The sequence below is a fragment of the Rhineura floridana genome, chromosome 4 (genome assembly GCF_030035675.1).
Source record: "Rhineura floridana isolate rRhiFlo1 chromosome 4, rRhiFlo1.hap2, whole genome shotgun sequence".
Taxonomy (NCBI): Eukaryota; Metazoa; Chordata; class Lepidosauria; order Squamata; family Rhineuridae; genus Rhineura; species Rhineura floridana.
Window position 1 is genome coordinate 124,084,193 of NC_084483.1, and position 17,583 is coordinate 124,101,775.

The window sequence follows — 17,583 nt, forward strand, 5'->3', positions numbered from 1 at the left end:
GCTTCCTAGTGGCATCTGGTTGGTCACTGTGAGAACAGGATGCTAGACTAGATGGGCCATTGGTCTGATCCAGCAGGCTTTTCTTATGTTCTTATACAAACACATTAAACAATGTATAATACCAGTAGAGTAACAATTATAAAAGCACACACTAACTCAGCCCAGATTCAGTAACTTTAAAAACCTTATAATTAAAGCTGTGTCTACTAGAATAAAAATGTTTTTACATGGTGTCAAAATAGCATGCCTCCTTGAGGACAACATTAGCCCTGTAGCCAGTGTGGGGCAAATGAGTGCACTGTTCCCCCTGAACTGTGTTTTGCTCCCCCCCTAGATTTTTTTAAAAATAATTATCTTTCTGATTTGTGACACGACAAACAATGACAGCCTTCATTTAAAGAATGACAGCTTGTTTTAAGAACAGGAGCAATTTAAAAATAGGAACCTCTGAAAAATTCAGTGAATAATGAGGGTGAGTGCACAACAAAAGCCCCATCTGGAAGAGTCCCCCAAAATCTGCTCATTCAAGACTTTCCCTGACTGACGGCTGATTTTTCATAATCACAATCACCCGGGGGGGGGGACTGTATATTAATGTGACCCTTGAAGAGTTAATAATAAGAGTTATTAGAATTTTGTATTATGGGCTAGAGTTAGGCTCTGCCCCTTGGACTTTCCTTTGCTCTGCTTTTCCGTTTCAGTTGCATTCTCTATTCAGCCAACAATAAAGGAGCATGTTTGCCTGCCTGCAGGAAAAAGTAAGAGTTTGTTTATTTTGCAGTTGTTATGATGAGTAGAGCAGGATTGGGTGCTTATTGCTAAAGAGTGAAATAATGAGATAACAAAGTGATATAAAAAAACTATCCTAAGTTATCCTTTACTCTTTTAAAATAACTATACTCACAATCATGGTGCCTGATTTTTCTTCTTTTTCTTGAGTACTTGATGGCAAAGGATAAAAATAGGCCTTAAGGAACAGAAACACTGCTGTATGCACCACTGTTAGCTGCCTGGCTGGCCACCTAGGCTGTAACTCTGTCTTAATTTTTGATTTTCCCAATGCGTACAGCTCAGCAATGAGGCCATTTTGAGGTCAAACCACCAGTAAACCAACCAACCAAGTGCTTTCTGAAATTAGTTTCCAAGGGCGCAATGCAATTCATATTTATGCCAGGCTGAGGGAGTTGGATGTGGTGGACCGCTGGCTGAGCTGGCATGGTTCCAGCTCCACTGGTGTCTGCTGGCAGAAGCCTCTTACCCCAGTTCAGCTGAGGGACCACAAGGAAGCCCAGTCCAATGGAAGGGGTGCCGGCGGAAGCCAGTGTAAGGCCCCAAAAAGGGGCATTTTGGGGGCATGTCAGAGGAGGGGCTGAGGGGGGACTTATGCAACAGCCACCTCCCATTTGGAGTGCTCCTGCAGGTCCTGATACTGGCCAAAGTTACTCTAAGAAAAAGGAAGCCTATGGAGAGCTCTTACTTGCTGGCATAGCTATCTGTGACAGCCGGCTTTTTCTTTTGCATTCATGCACGCAGCTCCCGGCTGAGCTGATGTTCTGCTGGCCTGATGGCTCCCAAATGGCAAATGGATGCTGTGGAGCTTCCTGCCAGCTCTTCCTCCGCCAGCACCCCTTTTGCCGTGTTCTCCTGAGTTGGATTGCTCTGCAAATCCCCTAGTTAGTCTTTTATAAGGTTAAGAACTCAGTCTTAACAAGAAAATTATGCCTATTTTTTTCCTCAGTTCCACTCTCCCTAAATGTTTGACTATGGTTGCTTTGTAATGCGCTCTTACTCTGTGTCTAAACCTGATTGTTGTTTTTTGTATTGGTGTTGTCATGATATGAGATTGAAACTGAAGTTTTGAGAAAACCATCTCCACACTAGTCTTTAACTTCATGGTTACAGTCTAAACTATTTTGTTTGTTTTTCACCTTTTTGTATCCCCTTGTTCATTGTATCCTTAACATCACTTTTTTCCCTCTATGAAAGAAAAATATGCCAGTAATTTAATTCTTGGTATTCATACTAAATTTCTGTTAACTTGACTTTTACATAGCCCATTATCTACATTAACACACTCTCTGCATGGAGGAGGAATGGGGGGGAGGTCACTGCCTTTTCCTTCCCCTGGCCTGGCCTCATATCCTCTCCACCAGTGAGGGGTGTGTGTGTGGGAAATCGGCTGGTGCTATGTACCTCTCCCCCCAAAATGCCCCACCTAGAATTGCAGCTGCCCCACCTAACAAGAAAGGCTGGCTACAGGACTGGACAGCATCCCAAAGACAGGGATTACAAAGAAGGTTTTTCTGGTTACTGAAGAAGTGGGTCTCTCTGTGATGTTAATATGATTTTCTTTAATGTTATGGTGATATGAAGCCATGTAAATACAATGCTGGTTTAAGATGTTAGCTGAACAGAGCTCCAAACCAATAGCTCCCAGATGGCCATAATAATTGAAAGCCAATTCAAATAATTAAATATTCAATTCTCCTGGGACTACAAGCAGCAGTCACGTTTCAGTACTTCCCCATACCCTGCCCAAGTAAACTTGCTTTCACATACACCAACATCAACACCTTTATGACAATTTGGAGTGCTGATGGAGGAATTGAAGGGATGCTGTTCTTGAATGACATTCATTTCAATATGTACTTCACTGTACAAGTCACAGAATGAAACAACTTAGCACTGACATTCAAGGTATCTGAGTACTGAACATCTCCATGTATAGAAAATATATATCACAAGGATTTCAACTTTGTGAGACCGGCTCAGTAAAGGAATTTTCCCAAGACAGACACGAATGTGTTGTACAAGCGTACTGCTGTGAGATTACAAACAGGTGAACCTCAGGAGATTTTTTGCAAACTTTAAGAGACTAACTGTGGTTTGCAAAGGTAGGTAGCAATTCACTCTTTACTGTGCTTTTCACCAATATAGTCCTCCAAGGGCTATTCAGTTTTTCAAAATGTTGTAGGGCTCTCTGATCATTTGTCTCCAAGAGCTAAATCAAAACTCCCCACTGGCATCCTTATTCATTCATCCAATGGTTTCATGATGCTGAGCATACATGGGGGGGAAAAAGAGCTACGTGTTTAATTTTATTATGTTGTCTGACTTTTGGGTATACTGGATTCTCATTGGCACTCCCGTAGTTGGGAAAAATCTCCCAAAGCAGTCTCTGAATGGGAATCATCACTGGTTTATTAAATGTGAGGACTGGATTATGTCACTTTCTCATTCAAATTATTCGGGGAAATCTGCACTACAGCGGAATGCAATACAGGGGTTAGCCTGCAAACAAACACACTTTCAAAGGTGGCTGCTAGGGGCCTTCCTTGGAAATTATCTCCCTATCTTTTAAGTGACTAACATAAACCAGTCTAGCAAGCACAAATGCATTTGATAATGTCTTATTTTTCTTTCCAGGAACTACATGTGTATATGAAGAACTCTTGGTCACTTGTTGATGATCAGGTTGAATGGTTAAACCATATATAAAAGGTTAATATGCTGCCTAGAGTAAAAGTGTTTGGTTGGCCACTGCAAGAACAGAATGCCAGACTAGACAGGCCTTTGATCGGATCCATTGCGGCTCTTATGTTACAGAATAAATGTGTATTTTATTGTTTGTTTTTAAGACTGTATGTTTTAATACTTGTATCAAATAAACTTTTTTTAATAATTAGGAAAACTTTCTAAACTCAGTGAGCTGATGCAAAGTCGGGCAGTTAACTGTTGTACAGTCTCTATTTTAAATTGCTTTTTAAAAAAATGTGTTTTAAAATTTGTATATTTGTTTTTAATGTTTTTACTTGTTGTAAACCGCCCAGAGAGCTTCGGCTATGAGGCGGTATACAAATGCAATAAATAAATAATAAATAAATAAATATTGTTGGGGCAGGAGGAAAGACTCTTACTACTGCATTACTACTACTGCTACTACTGTAGAATCTGCAGTTATGGGGGAGACACAGGGAATAAAACAACCAACTACAATTTATGGGTGAAAACAGACCACAACTTTATTGGAATACAGGAAGTAACTGGGGTTGGCATGACAGTACAGCAAGGATCTGTTGTCATTCTGAAAGCCCTTGCTGTGGTAATGTTTGATTCCAACTAGCCAGCTGGGGAATCTGCTCTTGGGTGTTGGTCAGTGTCAGACCCCATGTGGCGCAAGCCAATGCCCTGGGGATCCCACTGGGCAACTAGAGGGAGTGGGTGCATGCTGGATGAGATCCAGCCCCTCCCAAGGGCATAGCCCACACATACCCCACTAGACCTATCATAGGGATCTCCCTTGTGTCTGATTCTGCCCAATGCCATTTCTGTATTAAGTTGTAACAGAACCAATATACACCTAACAATTGAAGAAGGAATCACTGAAAGATAGATGAAAAGCCTGCTCAACCGAGAGCCAATTTGAGAGGAAAATTCCTATCTGGCCCCATCAACCAGTGACCCTTTCTAAAAAAAGCTCAGTGACATAGTAAAACAGAGGGGAGGGGGAAGCCAGTTTGCAAAACAAGAGCCTAGGCCCATCCCACCCCCGTCCATGAGCTCTTCTGGGATTGCCTGGGACTACAAACAGTCCTGCAAGAGCTAGTACATGGGTGGAAGCATAATCCCCTGCCTGTTGTTGCCTGGGGCTGCACCCCACCCCACAATGGCACCCTGCTCTTAGTGTGGGGCTAGGATTTCAAAAGGCAAACAATCAATACTGAGCAAAGAGGGCTGCCCTGAAATGGGAAACTCTTTTGAAGAAAACGTTTATCTTCCCTCCTCAAAAAAAGGTGGCCCTTCTTTTGGTAATATCTTGGACGGCCTCCCCCACTTTTTGGTGAACACTTTTCCCCTGGATAGTTTTGCCCAGAAATATCTGGTTGGCCACTGTGAGTAGAATGCGGGACTTAGAGGGGCCTTGGCCTGATCCAGCAGGGTTTGTCTTGTGTTCTTAAGTCCATGAGCAAGAGCTAACAACCTTCTTCATCAAAGTGAGGCCAATGCTGCTTTGTTTATCCTTAGTGACAGTGATGTGTATCCAAATTTGACTGGTTAAGTAATGTGACCTCGTTTTTGTTCACTAGATTCCTGCTTAGATCAGGCAGTAGGGGAGAGTCAAACAGCATGTCAAAAGCAGCAGAAGGACGGGAGAAATGGCTAGGAACAGCCATGAGAAACTAAAAAAGAGTATGAGTTTGTTTACAGGGATTAAACCTTTTAATGTTTTTTTTAAAAAAAACATTGGCAAAAATGTAGGTGGTCCTAGGACCAACGTTTACATGCTTAATGCCATCCTGCAGTAGTCTGTTAGCAGATTTAAAACAACTGAAGGCTTGGCCCATAACTGCTCTTGTAGCATAGAAGAAAATACATTTATAGGAACATAGGAAGTTGCTTTATACTGAGTCAGATCAACAATCCATCAAGTTCAGAAACATTTACATAGACTTTCTAAGATTTCAGAGAGGAAGTCTTTCCCAGCTCAACCTGGAGATGCTGAGGACTGAATCTGGGACCTTTTGCAATCAAAGTTAAAAGCAAGAAGGTCACCTCCTACTCTACAATTGTTTCTGTAGCTATTCTGACTGCTTTGGTATTTTATCTGTCCAAGTACCAGAATAATTAACACTTGTCTGTAGATATCAGAAAAGGTTAAAAACCTTTGAAAATACAGAGCTGTAAGAAGCTTTGCTACCAGGTGACAAGTGCCTGGTTTTCACATTCGTATTCGCTACTAAATTTTTTTTATATAAAACAATATTAGATATATTTTTGGTCAGAATGTTGCATGCCATTTATGCTAGACAACATGGAGTCTGTCTCTTCATCTCTTTGAAAGCTTAAAGGCAGTGGAGAGCAGAATTTGTACCTCTTATTCTCACAAGCGCTAAGCTATAGCATACAAGGCTAAAACATTTCCTTAAATGACTGTGGAAATGATGCTTTATTTTTGACATTTAAGTCATTGAAAAAATCTGGATTAATGATCACATAGCATCTTAACCAAAGATACAGAACATAGGGATGAGCAGCTGTTTGGATACCTTCTTTGGCTGGAAATCCTACCTTCTGTAGCCATGCTTGATGCCCATAGATGATCTCTTGGCTGTCTCAGAGTATGGAGTTAGAGTGGAACGGTGCCATGTGAACACATGGGCTGTCTAAATTACTTGGCACCTCACCCCAAGCAAAACTATCCAAGTGACCACAGATTTAGACAGGCAGCATATATAAAATTGCAAATGTTGGCTTCTCAGTAGAAAACGTGGCCCTTTGTGACAAGGATGAAAAATTGACTTTGTGGGCTTTCCTGAGTGTGTTTGCACCTGTTGGCATTTAGGCAATAAAATAACACACACAGCAACAACTGTTCTTTATGCTGTTTCAGCATGATGGACACAATGGACTGCATTTCACCATTATATACATTGGCATGTAATTTTAACATATAGGTAAACAAATGCAGTTCTCAGAACTGATTCACACATTTAGCTTTTAATGATCAAGCACATGGAATCAAGTCCCCCTTGTACTAGCTTCTGAAAGAAAAGAATAGATTGACTTTCTTTCACTGGCAGCTAAAACAATAGGAAACAACTTTACCCACTGGTTTATTCTTTGCCTTTCCTTGCATTTCTAGCAAGTAGAAACTCATCTTGCAGTAGATGTGTCAAGAACGCCTGGTTTGTAAAGTTGTTAACTAAAATGGCTCTGTGGCAAGGAATTTTGAGGAAAGCATCTTGTCTGAATTAGGGCCTCTGGGAGGTCATGAGACTGTCAGTTCTCACAGCTGGACTCAATTAAGCAGTAAGCAAGAACACCTGCTTATCAGCTGACACTGGTACCTCAAAGCCACAGGCCTGGGATGGTTGAAGAAGCATGTGATTATTAGGTGCAAAAGCTCCAGAAGATTTCATCATCAGAAAGCCCCCTGATTGGCTAATTAATTCCTGGCTATTGCTAGGCTTTCCCCCATAAAAACGGAACCAAGGGTTTAGGTCTTTGTTCCCCAACGTTCTTTGGTACTACCTGATGTTGGGGTTCTATCTTCTATCCAGGCTTTACATCTCTGGGGAAATACGGAACCATGAAGTTATTCTGCTGGTTTACCTCTATTGTGTGAATACAGACTAGGCTAGACAGCTTTGTTATTTTTTACCTGTGAATTGAACTCTTTGCCTTTTGTATTTTACTTAACCCTTGAGGTGTTTGGTTTAAGGAATTGTTTTACTGCTATTTTTGTACTTATATTTTATTTTAATAAATTTGCTTCTTATTTACCAGTGTGTGTTCATTTAAGGGGGAAATTGGCTCTGAATCCAGCACCTTAGCCAATTAGCTGCAGACTACCATATAGCTGAGTATTTTGCCTTAAGGCTCCAAGACAAAGAGTGCATTCTTGGCTCTAGTCCTTTGGAATCCTTGGCAGATCTATTTTTGGCACTTTGGGTTTTCCCTTGGTCTAGAGTGGGTGACCAGGTTTAAAGAGTTGTGGCAGTCTACCTATGTTCCAGGGTTGTTGTTGGTTTAACTTAGCCCTGGTAAGGGAAGCACGGGTTGTGCCTGACTGGGATCAGTTGCCCTGGGCTTGGGGGTTGACCCCAGTGGGAACTTGTGAGTTCCTGACAGAATGTATTTCTTTTTTGTTCAGACAGAGCAGCTGCTAGAGTGAATATGGAGATGGAGTGAGCTCACTTAAGACTTTTTTTTGAGGGGAGGAGGGAAGCCCACCAATTTACCTTCTTAGAGGAAAATAGCTGTCACCAGAGTGAGCAACGTACTACTTGAGAATGTAGAGAAAAGGCAGTTGCACTGTCAGAAGTGTGGGAGTTCAGGGTGATGGGAATGGCAAGTGGGGGCTAAAAGTGCCATCTCTGGCCCTGCCTGAAGTGGCTGTCAGTGGAAGGAAACCTGTTCCCTTCTTTTGGGATGGGGGAGAATGTTTGCCCAAAACAATACAATCCTTGTAAACCCCTAACCCACTGGTTCCCAACCTTTATGATTATGGGACACACTTTGTAAGCTCAAAAAAATTTGTGACCCCCCCCCCACGCTAACTGTAATTTTAGTCTGTTAATTGAAAAAATGGTACTTGGCAAAATCACATCTCCAAATATCCCTTTCCATAAAAAGCTCCCTGCAGACAGGGAGGTGTTGATTTCTTTTCTTAATGAAAAGGTCCAATCAAATTGGGATCCCCTCCTTCCCAACAGTCTGAAGTTATACAGTACTGTCTCCCAACACCAGTGGGTTAGAGTGTTGGACTAAGATCCAGGTTCAAATCTCCACCCAGCCATGAAGCCCACTGGGTGGGCCAGACACAGTCTCAGCCTGACATATCTCACAGGTTTTATCTCGCAGGTTAAAATGGAAGGGGGGGAACAATGTGCACCACTTGGTACACCTTGGAGGAAAGGTGGGATATAAATGCAGTAATAATTAATTAAATAAATTTCAGCTGCAGTATGTGGACCCCAGCCTCAGCCAACCTGCTGAACTTTTTAAAAATAATAATAATCAAGCAGCAGCAATGTGATAGTGGTGGAGATGCTATATTGTGAAGACAAAAGGGTGGATAGATTGAGGAAGGGGGTTGGTGCTTTCACCTCTGTACCTGACTATCTTCCCTCTTTATGACTTCCTAGCACTTTGGATTTTCAGTTTTGCCTTTTCCTGATTCGTCCTACATTCACTGAGCCTTCTTCTCTAGTCTTTCTTATGTTTTCTACTGTGATTTTGTCCTTATGTTCAGTTCTGAAGTGGTAGAAATGGAGTGAACTCCTTCAGATGGCGTGTGGCAAAATCACATCTCCAAATGTCCCTTTCCATTAAAAGTTCCCTGAAGACAGAAACCCAGAATCATGAATTGCATTAGAAACTGCCTGATGTGCTAATCTTCTATCTGCAGGGAGGTGTTGCTTTCTTCTTTTAATGCAAGGGTCCAAACAAATTATTATCTCCCTCCCCACCCACCCACCCACAGAGTTTGAAGATGTACAGTCCTGTCTCCCAACACCAGTGGGTGACAGTGTTGAGCTGCTAAGCTTTTTTTTAAAAAAAAACGAAACAAAACAAGAAGCAGCAATGTGGTGATGGGGATGCCAGACTGTGCACTGCAGACAACAGGGTGGGTGGATTAAGTTGGGTGGTAGTGCTTTTAGGCCTTCGAATGATCATCAGAACTGATTACTTGATTAGCATGCACTTGGGGAGTGAGAGTGGAGCAGAAGACAGGTCAGCGCGTGCGCACACACCCACCTGTCTCTCCTGCAAGCATCTGCAAGAGTGCATGCATTCAGACACATGGGAGGCGGAAAGCCCTCAACTGCCGTAGCATCTTGGAGAGAGGGATGGGGGGAGTATAGTGTAGGTGGAAGAAAGGGGGATGCTGGCACACACACTTAGCCTCGGGGGGGGGTGAGTAGGTGCTGAGCTTTCTCACTGCTCCTTGGCTTCATCTGGGCCGAAGGTGAGATCTGGGTGGTCTCACAAATAAGAATAATTTTTAAAAGGAGGTGGCAGCGAAGCAGGAGCCAAGAGGGCTGCCAGGAAGGAAGGGGGAAAGTGGCTTTTCCTTGTAGCCTTGCTTCTGTTTGCTTCACGAAAAGCCTCTCCTTCGTTCTGAGCAAGGGCATCAGCAGCAGCAGTAGTGTGAAGAGACGGGAGCTGGTGATTGTAATCCCCTTTTTTTCCTGGTAGCTCAATCCTCAGTCTACTTTGGCGTCTGCCATGTGTTTATAGGCAGGTGCCTGCCCTCGGCATGCCTGAAAGATGCTCTGCGGCTTCAGCAAAAGTCCTCCCTCTTGTTTGGAGCAAGAGGAGGTGTCTGCAGCAGCAATGGGGAGCAGACAGCGTTCACAGAGTGAAGACTTGTTCTTAAAAAATAATTCATTTTTTTTACTGTTTGCGGCCCCCTCAGATTACTTTGTAGCCCCCTTGGGAGTCACTGCCCCCAGGTTGGGAACCACTGCCCTAGTCCAAAGCATGATAAATCATGCTGGAAACTGTACTAGGTAGGGTATGGGGAGTATGGGAATATTTTATATGTCCAGATAGATGGATAGAGAGATTTTCAGACTTGCAATTCTTTTGCACCTCTTCATGCATGATTTATTTTTATTTTATTTAACAGGATTTATGAACCACTTAATCATAAACACTTCTGAGTGGTTTGATAATGCTATTAGTGGCTACGAGTCACATTGGCTATGTTCTACTTCCACTATTGGAGGCAGAATGAGCCCCTCTAGACATTCTTGTTGTGCATTCATGATGATCTGTGCTCATTATGGTACTGGGACAATTATACATGATCCCACCTTCAATACTGTTTGTGCCTGCAAATGTTTTGGGGCAGACATAGTGCTTTGTTTCCAATTGGTGCATGTCCCAAAGCTTTCTGCTGATGTTCTATAACTTTTAAAATCCAAATATTCCAGGGGGAGGGTTGTCCCACTTTTTTGTTTTGCACTGTAGCACAAGAGTGCCCCACCAGATGGCAATAATATGATAACGTGGGGGAAGCACCATAGAACTAATGAAGCAGAATCATGTGTGGACAACCCACTACTAATGCACTACTAGTGCATCAATGACATATTGCAGAATATAGCCAGAAAAGTCTGGAGGGGACCTTCACCTCTGAATACCAGTTGCTAGGAATCCCAAATGAGGAGAAGGTTGTTGTGCTCAGGTCCTGCTTGCAGACTTCCTGTAGGCATCTGGTTGGCCACTGTGAGAACAGGATGCTGAACTAAATGGGCCTTTGGCCTGATGCAGCTGGGCTCTTCGTACATTCTTATGTTTTTGTTTCTCTATGTTTTGGTACAGGCCTTTTGATTTTGATGGAATACCCTTCCTTTGGAGGGCAGAACAGACAACGGGCTGATTCCATGTGTACCTTCCCTCAGATAATGTATGAATGATCACCAGTCCTCATTGTGAATAAGGAAGTTGACTCCTGCTAGTGGGTAGGCTCCTTGCCTTCTCACTCCAGCCCTATGTAGGGTTCAGGGAACTCAGTGATGCCCATCCTTATGCTAGAAACTTTGCTAACCTTCCAAAAAGACAACCTGAGACCAGCATGCCTTCATTCGCATGAACAACACCTCAGTCACCGATTGCATCAACTATTAGAGAACAATAGTGTTCTTGTGCTTACACCAGAAGTTTTAACAGACTATAATTTCGTTCATTGTTCAAGAAGGGGACCAAAGATTAAAGGATTGCCTCCTGACATCATGAGAAAAATCACATTACTTCTAAAGCAGGAAGAGCAGAAAGAGCTGATGTGCCATAAAGGATTATACAGCCACAAAAGTGGTTGTATACTATAAGCAGCATGAATTTTTCACATTCCACAATGTTAAATTGAACATACCCCCATGCCATTCTGATGCTTCCCATAACCTCATTTCAAAACAAAACCTTACATATCTTATAATCCTGAACTCAGAAACACTTGCTTAACAACTATGTAAATTTTCATGGCAATAAACAGAACAGTCAGAGAGAATCAAGAGTTCAAAGTGTGAAAAGAGAGAGAGAAAAAACAGACCCCTTTTGGACTTTTTTTCTGTCAGAGTTCTCATAATCTGTTGAAATTCATTAAAAATCAGCCATATTCACAGAGTACCTGTAATCCTGTTACTGACCTTGCCCCATACTCTGACCTTCATCTTCTGCAGTTTAAAAGTAAAAAAAAATGCCTGGCTGGTTTTTAATGAATTTAATAAATGTTGGCTTGAACTCAATGATAACGGGCATGCTCAGTAAGAACCAACTGTCAGTGTTCTAAAAGCCAGACTCACAGCTGCTGGGCTTGCCTAATCAAGGGGCCACACCCACAACAGACTTTGATTTCACTTGAGACAGTCATGGCTTCCCCCAAAGAATACTGGGAAGTGTAGTTTGTGATGGGGGCTGAGAGGAGACTCCTATTCCACTGACAGAGCTCCAGTGGCCAGACTGGTTTAACAGTCAGCCACTGTGATTGAAGCTCTATGAGGGGAAGAGGGCATCTCCTAGCAACTCTCAGCACCCTTCACTAACTACACTTCCCAGTATTCTCTGAGAGAAGCCATGACTGCCTAAATTGAAATAAAGGCCTGGTGTGGATGCGGCCAGGGACAGCTTTGGAATAAATTTGGGTGGGAGGTTACATGTGCCTGCTGCAGAATAAAAAGGTGGGGGAAACCCTGAAAAAGAATGATACTGTTCACAATGTTTTCCTTTTGGAAAGGAAAGGGGCTTCCCCATTGCCCACCCACCCAACCTCTTCCCTCCCCCCGCCTGCCCTCCCCCTTCCCCTTGCCCCTGCACCAGGTCAGTTTCACCGATACTAAGCATGATTGCACAGGAGTAAATCCCATTGAACTAAAAAAATGATCAAATCTGCCCTCCTTTCCTCCTCCCTATCCCCTCCCCAACCCCTTCCAGTCCCCTCCTTCCCTGTCCCCTCCCCCCCATGGTCAGTTTTACTTATCCTAGAACTACAACCTGGGGGACTAGGGTTCAAATCCCCACACAGCCATGAAGCTCACTGGGTGACCTTGGGCCAGTCATTGCCTCTCAGCCTCAGAGGAAGGCAATGGTAAACCACCTCTGAATACTGCTTACCATGAAAACCCTATTCGTAGGGTCGCCATAAGTTGGAAATTGACTTGAAGGTCCATTTCATTTTCAAGCATGATTGCACAGGAGTAAATCTCATTGAACTCAATAAGTATGCATATGATCAAACCTGTCCTCCCTCCCTCCCCCCTCCCATCACCTCCCTTTTGCCTGTCCCCTCCCCCTCCCCTCCCTTCACCCCTTCACCCTCCTTCCAATCTCCTCTTTCCCCCTCCTACTCCTTCTGCTCCCCTCTCCCCCTTCTTCCTTCCCTCTCCCCCCCTCCCCATGGTCAGTTTTACCTATCCTAGCCATGATTGCACAGGAGTAAATCCCACTGAACTTAATAAGCATGCAAATGATCAGACCTGCCTTTCCCCTCTCCTCTCTCTTTCTCCTCCCTTCTTCCTCCTGCCCTGCTCACTCCAGGCCTTCCTCCCCATGGTCAGTTTCACCTATCCTAAGCATGATTGCAGGGGAGTAAATCCCACTGAACCCAATAAGCATTCAAATGATCAAAACATTCTCAGCAAACTTGCACAGGATCCCATTTCTTACCTCCCAGACTAAATAATAATAATAATAATAATAATAAATTTAATTTTTGTGTTGCCTATCTGGCCGAAGCCACTCTAGGCGACGTACATATTAAAATTCAGTAAAATACAAAAAGTACAGAATAAAATACAATGCAGTCAACACTAATGCAGGCATAAAACTATGTAGGGCAATCAGTAACAGTTTTCACAAAGACAATAAACAATCACAGAAAAATTAGCCCACCCCGGATGTCCCAAAGGCCTGTCCAAAGAGCCAAGTTTTTAAGGCTTGGCAAAATGTATCCAGGGAAGGAGCATGGCGAAGATCAAACGGGAGGGAGTTCCAGAGAGTGGGGGCCACCACTGAAAATGCCCTCTCTCTAGTCCCCACCAACCTAGCTGTTTTCGTTGGTGGGACTGAGAGAAGGCCCTGCGTGGCTGATCTAGTCGGGCGGCTTAATTTGTGGTACTGGAGGTGCTCCTTCAGGTAAACTGGGCCGAGACCGTATAGGGATAGGGAAAAGCAGGGAAATTCACTAATAGGCAAAAAACCTTGCGGTTTAAGAATGTACCTATAGCCAACAGATATTTCTATCAAACTTTAAAAAGCAGGGAAATTGGTAGCTATATTGAATGCACCAGGGGAGCAGGAGACCTGACCTCCTCTCTGAGATATTGGACTGCCCTACAAATTTGTCAAAATGCAAACACAATTTGGGTTGGTCTTTCACAGTCCAATCCACTTCCTGTGTAGCTTGGAAGAATTTGGTAGCATGTGCCTCTGAGCATATGATGAGTGGTGACAACACCTGCAGTCAGCCCAAATAACAGAAACAAGACACTTGCTGTGCTGATCTTGTTTTAGCAGGGAGGAAGCAACTATATTAAAATAGTTGATATCTTTCAGATGGTCACTTTAAATATGTTTGATTTACTTTGCAATTTTAGTGAAGTTTCCTATGGTAAATCACTCCCTTTTGCATCTGTTTCTGTGAATATGTGAAGTACAGCAACACTAAAAAAAAAAGCTCAAAAAACAATTGTGGAATAATAGCACTGACTGTTCTGCAGAATAGTTTCCAATGGCCATGAGGAGTGTCTCAGTTTGCACAAGTTAAAACAGTGGGAGGTGAAATACTGTATATTCTAGCAAAATTCTAGGCATGCTCTATGTTTTTAATTGACCATGCCAATGTTTCCTTTAGGGGAGTAGTTTAAGCATAGCAGTCTGAAAACATGCATCTTGGGTAGGCAAATTTGTTTTTCTAACAGCTAGAGTCATTCCTGAAGTAGCAACGTATTGTAATCTGTCTGATTTTAAATCAAACTGCAGTTTCAGATTCAATTGTTAATGCACCCGAAATAGAAAAAGAGCATAAACTCCAGTTTGAAACAAAAATGGCTATCTTCACCATCATATGACATTGACCAATAAAAAGGATTTGAAATTAATAAAAATAAATTTAACACAGATTTCTAGGACGAATAATGAGAGAAATATAATTTTCTAGGTTAGATTCTCTGTAGAAACAGTAGTAACACAGAAAAGAAGCAAAGTAAGACCACCACCAACAAACATGCAAAAATGTAATTCTCCATCTTTGGAGGTGACAGGCAGAGCTTGGAAAAGTTACTTTTTTGAACTACAACTCCCATCAGCCCCAGCCAGCATGGCCACTGGATTGAGCTGATGGGAGTTGTAGTTCAAAAAAGTAACTTTTCCAAGCTCTGGTGACAGGTGTTGCCACCACTCACCATATGCTCAGAGGAACATGTTACCAAATTCTTCCAAGCTACACAGGAAGTGGATTGGACAGTGAAAGACCAACCCAAATTGTGTTTGCATTTTGACACATTTGTAGGGCAGTCCAATATCTCAGAGAGGAGTTCAGGTCTCCTGCTCCCCTGGTGCATTCAACATAGCTACCAATTTCCCTGCTTTTTAAAGTTTGATAGAAATATCTGTTGGCTATAGGTACATTCTTATACCACAAGGTTTTTTACCTATTAGTGAATTAAATATAAATCTGTTGGCTAAGGCACTTATTCAAACTTGGCCACCAACCTAATACATATTATCATATGTGGCCTCGTTTCTCCATTGGCATAATGATAAACTAGGTAAAAACAGATAAGATGTTCTGAAGAACAAGGGACTTTTATGAGACTTTTTTTTTTAGTTACTGTGGGCAACTGGATCCATCCAGTGGGTCAGATCCTTATCTGCCCCACTCCCTATGGGTTATGTTTGACAGGTGACCTGTTTTTGCCTGCACACAGAGCTATGCAAGATTTAACAACCAGCTGATTTGGGGGACTTGGATGCTGACATTTTTATGCTGCCTTTTTGCGCATAACCCACCCAGGCAGCTTAAAATAAAATAAATACAATACCAAACTAATAATGGCAGCAGAATTAATAATAATCTAAGACACAGGCCAGTTTAAAACAAATCCCTACAAGTAATCCCCACAGAAGAACAGATCTGCTGGATAAGGTTACTATATTTTTATTAGCTATCCTGTGTGCTAATCTTAATAGAAAGCAAGTTACTAGCTAATTTTCAATTTGTTGTGGACACAGGGCTGCTGCATTTTTTACAAAATCAGTTTTTACCTAAAGCCCACATATCCATGTTTTTAAATGCTTTTTAAAAAATTGCTTTTTAAAAATGTGTTTTTAAATTTGTATATTTGTTTTTAATGTTTTTAATTGTTGTAAATTGCCCAGAGAGCTTTCGCTATGGGGCGGTATATAAATGCAATAAACAAACAAACAAACAAACAAATAAATATCCAGAAACACTAGAGAACAAGAGCTCATCAATGCTAGGGTTTAATGTAGATTTGAAGTTGCTTGTGTCTCCTATTTTTTGTAGCCTCCACATGATGTTCTCCTCATCCATGCGTCAGCCTGCACTTTCCGCTCACTATATTCAGATGTTTTGGATCTGTCCAACAAGGGAAGAAAATCCAATATAAAACCCATGTTACCTGACCATGAATGCACTGAAGTGCATTGTGTGTGTGACATTTTGCTGGGTGCTATCACCACACCCCCTACTTCCATTTTGTTTCCATTCAGTTGTTACTGAAGGCACATTCACAGTATTTTTTTTTTTTTTAAAAAACAGCTCTTTTGGGCAGAACTGCTCTTACACAGAACAGGTGTATGAAAAACAAAATTAAAAATTGCCTTCACAGGTTGAGGAAACGGGAAAGGAATTGATCGGAAAGACAGCACCAGCCTTTCATGCAAGCAACTCCAGAACAACACATTTTTTTAAAAAATGTATTGCTCTTTGTGCAAATCTGGTATATATATATAAAAAAAATAAAAATAAAAATAACATTAAAAGGTGCACTTGTACAGGTAAACAAATGCTTGCCTGCATGCCCATAATGGACCTCAGGTTTCTTGGCTTGGAGCAACATATACATTTTTAAAAAATTATTTTTGACTGTTCGAGCAAATCTGCTATGTTTAAGATTTTTTTAAAAAAAATGGTATCTGCAAATAGGTAAACAAATAGGTACTGTACATGTATGCCCAAAATAGCCCTCAGTTTTCTGGAACTTACAGGGGTGGGGAGGTACTAATTGAGGGAACAGAATGCATAGCACAAATACATCTCATCAAGAATTTCCTCCCACTGTGGAAGGGAAACACTGAGACAGACTTGGGAGGCACAAAATTGAAAGTGCTCATGTTATGGATGAAAGCACACACACACATGGAAACAGCAATGGACGTACACATCAATGCCCTAGAGTGGCTACAATCCCAAAGTCAAGTCAAAGCTCAGCAGGCAAGTTGAATTGTAAATTTCCAAGTTCTTTTTTTAATGACACATTTATTTATTTCAGGGGTGGGGAACCTTTGGCTCTCTAGATGTTGCTGAACTACTACTCCCATCAGCCCTACCCAGCATGACAAATGGCCTGGAATGATGGAAGTTGTAGTTCAGCAACATCTGGAGGGGCCAAATATTCCTCACCCTTGATTGATTGATTTATATTCCACCTTTCCTGCAAGGAGATCAAGGCGGCATACACGATTCTTGCCGCCCCTCTTTTATGATCACAGTAACTTGTGAGGTAGGTTAAACTGAGTTATAGCGACTGGCTCAAAGATCCCCAGAGAGCTTTATGGCTGACTGAGAATTTGAACCTGGATCTTCCCAATCCCAGTCTAACACTCTAACCAAAGTACATATGTTACATATAGTCATCAACAACTGGGGAGAATTAGACCTGTCAGCTGTTCAGTGAGGTCATCATCATGTGCTGTATTAGCGGTGTTTAGGTGTGCTTGTGTATATGTATAAATAATATATAATATGGCTTGAAATTGTACCGTTTTAGCTGAAATATGCTAAAGGGCCACTGATCTCTAATAATTAACTGCATTGGTTTATTGGGCGTCTCT

At 42.1% G+C, this 17,583-nt stretch overlaps 1 protein-coding gene across 8 annotated transcripts in view; it reads right to left on the bottom strand.

Moving 5' to 3' along the window:
* The window catches only part of PRKN (parkin RBR E3 ubiquitin protein ligase), a 1,296,326-nt gene that overhangs the window by 76,922 nt on the left and 1,201,821 nt on the right, over nt 1-17,583 (bottom strand). The window contains exon 11 of one of the 8 annotated variants that reach the window (XM_061624336.1): nt 16,019-16,105. The exons of the other annotated variants lie outside the window; for them this stretch is intronic. Coding sequence (XP_061480320.1) covers nt 16,091-16,105 — 15 coding nt within the window. The 3' untranslated portion in view covers nt 16,019-16,090. Of the gene's footprint in view, nt 1-16,018; nt 16,106-17,583 lie in introns of those variants that run through there. 8 annotated transcript variants of the gene reach the window in all.